Genomic DNA, 7954 nt, shown 5'->3' with positions numbered 1-7954 from the left:
GGTCTGGGCTGCCCCTCCTGCTGGTTTATCTGGGGGCCCGCTAATGCTGGGCCCCCCGGTGGGGTGTGCGGCTGGCCGCTGGCATGCTGGGGGAAGGAAACTCTCATTTGGTTTCAGAGAAAGAAACTAAAGCTGCTGGAATGGCCCAGCCAATCACCTGACCTGAATCCAACAGAAAATCTATGGAAAGAACTAAAGATCAGAGTTCATAGAAGAGGTCCACGAAACCTTCAAGATTTGTAGACTGTTTGTGTGGAAGAAATCTAAGAATCATGACACAACAAACTTCATTAGAGTCAAGTTCCACCTGATTTTCCCCATGAAAGCTCCGGTTTTTGGCCTCTTTTCTTCTACATAATTTTCAGAATTTCCAGAGTAAGTGACAAAATTGTAAAATTGACCTCAACGTGAACTGTTGTTAAGGTAAATTGTTTATTTTCAATAAGACATTTGTATTCAATAGCCCTTGTTCCATAAGGTGTAATGGTTTTCTTTGATCAGTGCACTATGGAGCATGTTATTATTTCCTGTGTTTTTCAGAGAGTATTATGTGACGATGGTGAAATGGGCCACCACCACCAAACTGGCCATTAACTGGCTGAACAGAGCRCAGAACATCTCCATGCTCACGCTGTGTGAGGCCACGACAGGCCTCTGCACCAAGGTACAGTCTAGTGTGTGTGTCTGAAAAGTGCTGTTTGTGCCTGAGGCGGTTTCTGTGAGTYAGCTGAAACGTGGCAATCTGTTCTTACAGAAACACGAAGATGAAAGCGAAGGGTGGCTCTACAGACAGGTGAGCATGAAAAAAAAACAGCGTTTGATGAAGGCTTTGAGGAATTCACTGACTGAAATGTTAGCATCATTTAATTAGAGCTGTTAGTTTTATCTTCTCACAGTTCTTGCCTGGTTTAAGTTTTATTATTTATATAATATAAAATATAAAATACAAAATAGCATTTTCAAACCATTGTTGATTTTTTTTCTTCTTTTGTTTTACCTTTTCTGTGTAAGATATTTGAATAATGTTCTTTTTTATCTACAGAACGAGGAACCTCTGTTTTCCAAAGATGGACTCAAGCTTTTCTTCACTCGGGCCATCCCTCAGGGAGGCCGGGGCAAGTTCTTTCACATCTCCATGTCTATCTCTCAGGTTAGACAATGCTATTGTAAAATAAATAAATTCTGTTAAAGGTCAAATAAAAGGAAAAAAATGTATTTTACAAATTTAGAATTTGTATAATGTTTCAATTAAAATTCAGATTTAAACTATTCACAGCTGTAATGAAAAAACATTAAAAACTGACTTTTCACCTGCTAAACTGGGCCATGAAGCAGAGCAAAAAAAATCATAATTCTTGTTTCTAAGGTCTGTTACTATATGACGTCATTCTGGATGAACGGTCTGTCTACTAACATGTCTGTCTTTGATACTAAATCGGATTTTGCTGAGGAACTAAATAAAAAAAAATGTCCAACTATACTAAAATGAACCAGTCATACAGAATGGAGAACCTGCTGCTCAGACAGAAAGCTCTGAAGAAGAAAATGAGGAGGAAAACCTCCTTTACTTGAATCGATATGGTCCGGCGCTAACATCAGCGCTAACGTTCAGATAAATGCACTGAACTAAACAAACGTCACATAATTATTTAACCAGCTCTGGTTCCACAACAACTGGAGAATTGACATGATAACAAACAGCTAGTTGAATGYGACRTCATGTCATCTCTGCKCATGCRAGTCGCATCAGGRCTGTGGAAAGTTCACACYAAAGTMAGATGGAAGTCGCAGTTGAAATATAATCTGAACATTCACATCAAAAAATCTGACTTTAATCCCTTTCAGTGTGAATGTAGCCTTAAGCCCCACTTGCGCGCCGGTATTCGGTTCTCCTTGGTTCAACCTCGGCCAAATGTGTCTCTGTTTCCAACTGTGCACTTCATAACCACCTCTGAGGTGGTTTTAAGTGGGTAGAACCAAGTATTGCACGCTAAAAGCCCCACACACACACTCAGGCTTACTGTGTGCGGTCCATGAGCTGCGCGGACTCCGCGCTTGTCCGTGGAATTTGAGACTTCATGGTCGAGCGTTCTGATCGYCTGACAAATTCTTTAATTTCTTGCTATTTCAGTCATGATGTCAAGGACGGGATGAAGAGATACTGTAGCTTGCATTTTAGCTTTCAAACAGCAAAAGAGGAAAAACTTACCTTACCCAGGGTCTGAGCTGTTTCCTCCCACAAATTTGTTGCTCTTTGAAAGTCTTTATATTCCTTCATTGGTGTGTCACATACAGTAGTTTCTTTGTTTTCTATTCTCCTCTGTGAGACGCTCTTCAGAATGTCACTCCATTTCGTCCACAAATGACAGATTCTCAGTTTTATCTGCTTGGTGTCGCATCCAAAACAGTTCGATGTGAACTCGCCGGGCAGTTTATTGTGCGACATTCTGGACAGGGATGTAAAAAAAAAAAAAACCTGATCTCTGCATGGACCTGTCCACATTTTGTTCACCTCGAGTCCACACAAACCTCCACGGAGCGAAGTATGCCCAAATATGTGGGGGCCTTTGTGATTTTGATGTCAGCAGAATGTAGCAGTTATTAAAAATGACTACATTTTGATATTTTTCCTGTTTTTTCCTTCACTTTCAAAGCCCAACACCAGTACAGACACACTGCAGACCATCACGTTTGGAGACTGGGACGTCACTCAGGTCCTGGCCTACAGTGAAGACAGTCAACTGATGTGAGATCACAAATCATACAACAGTAACGTCCATCTAGTCAAAGTAAAAGTAGTTGTTTCCTATTTCCTGACTGAGATTTCACACAAACACAACACATGAACACTTGGAGGAACACTCCTTTGTTCAGAGACAAAGACAGGTTTTAAAAAGTCACAAAAACAGCTTTTACCCCATGGGGGAAGGATGTGGCCTACTTCTCCTCTAAAAAGATTTACCCCCTTTATTCACCATCATTCATTCATGAAGCATCTATTTTAGCGACCAGATGTCCTCTAGGTAATCTTATTTTCAACACACAATAAAATAATTAAACAAAAAAAGTTTTGTAGCACCCAAATATTTAGTATTTGTTGCATTTCACATGTTCCATTCATGTTCTTCTGTTGTTTTGACATAGCTACTTCTTAAGCACTGAAGATGACCCAAAACGAAGACATCTGTACAGGTAATGATTGTTTTATCCACTGTTTATTACCAACATGTGCAAAGTGTTAAATACTCTTTGTTTCCACAGTGCCGACACGTTTGGCTTTTTTAACCACCGCTGCCTGTCGTGCGCCTTGTCCGACAGCTGCGGCTACATCAGCGGCTCCTTCAGCCACAACATGAGCTACTTTCTGCTCAACTGCCAAGGTAGACAGCAGTCACTATTCCCTCTTTCCTTATCCATCTGTTTGACTTAACTACCAATGAAATTACCATAGAGACTTGTTGCATCATATGATGGGCAATGAAACACCCAGTGTTAGAGGCATTCACTGCAACTGGTTCAAGACTAAATACCTTTTTTTTAAAGCTAATCTGTTAACCACTGATTGCCTTTGTTTAAAATGTTGCATTGACTTTGAATTAAGCTCTGTGACAACATATTTCATGAACTACTGGACAGACAATAACACAAACCAAACACAAACGTGGCTTGAAATGAGTCTAATTTAAAGATAGTGTGTTCAAATTTGGTATGGTAGTAGCTGAGAGTCATTCCCACCACATATTCCAAGAGATCATGCAACGTCTTTATTTAAAAGTTTTGCAAGCAAGGTCCCAGACAATACGCATTTCTTTAAAAAAGGCAAATTTAATTTTAATTGTTAAGATTAAAATGTTCAACTGTTAAAAAGTGATTTTTATTTAACTAAAAAATATAGCTCATTGATTTGTATGTGGTTTAAACCTCCCTTTTTAAAGTTACTGTCCAACTTTTTAGCATTTGCGATTTTGTGCCAAAATCTACAGTGAATTCATTTAAACCTTTGATCTGTATCTGCTGTGTAGGACATGGGGGGAGGGGGGAAGAGAGAACCCAAAAGAACAAGGAAAAAAAAAAGCTTTTCAAGATCAGAGAAATATTAGAATGTCAAAGCAGTGTTGTTTTGTTTGAAGATTTGAAGACAGTAGATTCAATTTTTAATCACATACCCAGTTCTTGTGTGAGTCAAAATCTAAATTCAAGGACAGTCCAAAAAAAAAGACTTAATGACATCAAACCCGCCCTGCTGACCCTCAGCGATCTCGTTTCTCATGTATTTTTAATCCAGTTATCCTCCTTGCAGCCTGACTGTGATCCCGTGTGATGAGGTTATGATATGATTATCATGAGACCAGAGGGGAAAAGAAGATAAAGGGGGAAAAAAAGGAACAAATGACTACCCCATCAAATACAGCCTCAGTGTTCCTATGTTCTCAATTTGCTAAGTGCATCAATCACTTCATCTGCTGTTCCTCTTCCCTTTGCTCTGCAGTTTGAGGGTTTTGCTTCTGTTTGGGGCCTAAAAATAGAAAAGCTGTTCCAACTATTGCATTACATAAATCAAATAAGCAGTGATTTAGCACACACCAGAGCAGGTTTATTTTCCTCCATTCTATCCAATACAAAGCAAATGCTAACATTGTTTTTATTTTTTATTTTTGCCCCRAACAAAAAATAAATATAGAAATGCACACATATCATAGCTGAAGCTTCTATTCAAAAAGTGAAGGAAATTGAATGCTTGGTYCTGTTTTTGGTTTTCCTTTCAGGGCCAGACATTCCATTTGTGGCTGTTTACAAAACTCAAAGAGATGCAGAAAGTGAGACTCAAGACAGAGAAAGTAAGTATTACCACCAGGTAAAGCATGCAAWTTTCACTGTGAATTTCACCATTTTACCATGGGGGAGCAGGGGTGGCGAGATTGCATCACGTTTGGTGCATGCACCTTTGCACCGTGTTCAAYACATCAACTATAARCCTATAGCTTTAGGACCTATCCGGCTGAGCTAATGGTTTCACGTCAGCAGACTGCAGACCACTGAYTGGTCAGGGAGTCACGATASTGGACAGCAACTGCTTCAAAACACGCCATTTTATTTCAACCACAAAAAACAGAGACAGAATAAAAAAAAATATTCCCAAAAGTGGTCATTGGTGGGTGCTGAGATGGTCAGGAAGTTTGTGCTTTGTATACTGTGTTTCCAGGGTGCRTTGCTGCCCCAATGAGACATTGTAGCATCTAGAACCTGTTAGCACATTCTGTTGGAGCCTTTTAATTGTCTGGTGGAGCTGCCCCTGAATATTTTCAAGGAGGGAGAAGGTAGAATGACTCAAGTCTTATTGTTTTTTTTTTTTACAGTACAGTTCCATAAAATATGAATTTTGCAAGTGACCTTTATCTTGATAACACAATATACTCAAAAATCCCCTTATCATTAGGGGGTAAAATTGTCTTTAGTGCAAAATGTGACCACCTGTGCACAGAGTTATTGTTTGTCAGCAAGCCTGCCTCATATAATAATCACATTATGAGTGCTCCTCACTTTATGACCTGCCCCACAGYTATATCAGCATGCTGTAATTTGATATTGTATCATCCCTTATCAACTGTAAGTCGCCCGGCTTATGTTAAAAACTTTCTGCATAAATTACAGTGACTTTTATTACAGAATAATATAWAGGATTAACATGATTAGGATTTTTTTAAACCTAATATACAGTACAGACAGTTTGCAGCTTTTTAAACCCCTGACTTTTGCTTTTAAAGGAGGCAGCAAATCATTAAAGCTTTACACTGYGTTTAGCTCTTAGTGGAAGGCTGCTGCACTTGAACTAAATGCTTAGGAGGCCAACATGCAATATTTAAGATGCCATTAGTTACTATGCACCATATTTAGTCAGTACTGTAGCAATTCTGACCTAAAATAAAATAAAATATGCAATCTCCATGTGAAATATCTTCAAAGTCTTCATGGCCATTATTGTCTTTGTGCGTGAGTGGCTGGGAAAACAAGGTCGTATCAGAATTCATCTATGCAGCTGCGTTGAAGCCCTCTGGTTGACGTGTGCTGCTGTAATCTATAACCCAGGCAGAGTACCTTTGCCTCCTCTCTGAAGCTTTATTGGAAGGTTTTTCCTGCAGCAGCGTGGCAGGTTTTTATCTGAATTTGTAAGAAGGGGCAGCTGGAGCAGCTGTTGTGTTGATTTCCCTCCTGGTTGCTGCCTTTTGGATGTTCAGCACAAACCAATTCCAACCTACAGTGTTCGCTCTGCTGTTCCTTCGACCTTGCTGGAGTTGTGGCAGCTAAACGATGATAAGTTTGTGTCGGACACATTGTGGAACACATGCAAGCTGGGTCTCTGCTGGGTCTCTGTTTAGGAGGGGAAGTGTTTTGAAGAATGAATCCGTCCTCGAGAGAGAATTTAGGTTGTGGTTTGAGTAGCAGTGGCATTCACATTGTTTTCTTTTGTTGAATTCTATAAAATTAGTCAGTTGAAACAACCATTTTTTTCTAAATACATCTTTTTTTATTACATACTTGAGAAGATTATTAAATGATTAAAGTTTCATGTTTAATCAAATACTAAGGGACATAAAAAATGGAATTATTTCAAGGCAGTTGTTGCTCAGAAATATATTTTGTCCTAACTCAGTTACTTCCATAATCATGTGCTGTCTGCAGGTATTTCAGAAGTTTTTAAACTGGAGACCAATGAGAACCTGAGGCTGACACTGGACTCCATGCAGATGCCCACAGTGGAGTACCAGGAGATCAACATGGATGACTACAGTATGTGTTAGTCTGCAGCCTGAAAAGAAAATGAAATTAACAGTAATTTTAACAATGGAAAACATCAAAAATGTATATACCAGTTCATCACAATTATTATTATTATTTTTTGTTTGTTTTTAATAAATTATCCTGAACAAGACAAGTAAACTCCATCAAAGGAAGATTGATTTTAAAGTACATCATACAGTATTTGACAAGCTTGGTGGTTTGATTAGGATGTTATTAAATTTGATTTATTTGTTTGTTTCTTGTCTGTATTCCAGTTTTGTCTTTGCAGATCCTAAAACCTGCAGGCTTTGTGGACACGTCACGCTACCCACTGCTCCTCCTCATGTACGTATCTACCTCACCTCCAGGTTGGTAACTGCAAAGCAGAACAGGGAAGGCTAGTTCTTAGTCAACAGAGTTTAATTGAGCTAAATGCCACTTGTATTGCAGTTTGAGCTCTGGCAGCCTCAAATAACTTCTTGTAATTTAATAAAAATAAATCGTTGTCACTTACATTATCTCACGTTTCCACTGCCCACTAAAACAACAATATTCAAATGTTTTAGAACACGTCGGTTGACGTTGTACTGAAGAGCTTTGTCTGTTGTGCAGCGACGGGACACCTGGTGGCCAGATGGTGTCAGAGCAGTTTGAAATAGACTGGGCCACAGTCCTGGTGAGCAGCTTCGGTRCCATCGTGGTCCGTTGTGACGGGCGAGGCAGCGGCTTCCAAGGCACCAATGTTCTGCACCGGATCCAGAAAAGACTGGGCGAGGATCTGGATCAGAAGGATGCTCTCAAGTATGAAACTGCCTTCACTGCCGCTGTCGGTTACATCCTCAGCTGGCCAACTTATATGTTTGTTTGTCTTGTTAAAACAAACTGTTGCAATTATTAATGCTAATATATATATTTTTTTCTTTACAGTTTTATTCTTAAAGAGCCTTATGTGGACAAAACACGAGTTGGTGCTTTTGGACAGGTAAGACAAGTCTTTTCTTCAAAAATCTGTATTGTTTTGCTGGAACAAAAGTTGCAGATGTTTTACAAAAGTGCTTTGGCTTAAAGGTTGCTGTAAACTTTAAGAAATCAGTCTCCCAATAAATCTCTTAATGATCATGTTAGGCAGGGCGTGGCCTCATAACAAAATTTGTCTTCAAGATAAATTGAACAC

The 7954-nt window shown here is 39.3% G+C and overlaps 1 protein-coding gene across 5 annotated transcripts in view; it reads left to right on the top strand.

The window, feature by feature from the left end:
* Positions 1-7954, top strand: part of LOC106515527 (dipeptidyl aminopeptidase-like protein 6) — a 251853-nt gene that overhangs the window by 237104 nt on the left and 6795 nt on the right. For all 5 annotated transcript variants that reach the window (XM_014005367.1, XM_014005368.1, XM_014005365.1 and 2 more), the window contains 11 exons: positions 541-664; positions 755-793; positions 1043-1150; positions 2655-2746; positions 3145-3192; positions 3262-3380; positions 4767-4838; positions 6682-6789; positions 7056-7125; positions 7393-7581; positions 7708-7762. In XM_014005367.1, coding sequence (XP_013860821.1) covers positions 541-664; positions 755-793; positions 1043-1150; positions 2655-2746; positions 3145-3192; positions 3262-3380; positions 4767-4838; positions 6682-6789; positions 7056-7125; positions 7393-7581; positions 7708-7762 — 1024 coding nt within the window. The remainder of the gene's footprint in view (positions 1-540; positions 665-754; positions 794-1042; positions 1151-2654; positions 2747-3144; positions 3193-3261; positions 3381-4766; positions 4839-6681; positions 6790-7055; positions 7126-7392; positions 7582-7707; positions 7763-7954) is intronic.

This window comes from Austrofundulus limnaeus, unplaced genomic scaffold (assembly GCF_001266775.1).
Source record: "Austrofundulus limnaeus strain Quisiro unplaced genomic scaffold, Austrofundulus_limnaeus-1.0 Scaffold30, whole genome shotgun sequence".
Taxonomy (NCBI): Eukaryota; Metazoa; Chordata; class Actinopteri; order Cyprinodontiformes; family Rivulidae; genus Austrofundulus; species Austrofundulus limnaeus.
The sequence above is the reverse complement of the archived record's forward strand: the minus strand, read 5'-3'. Positions and strand labels throughout refer to the sequence as shown.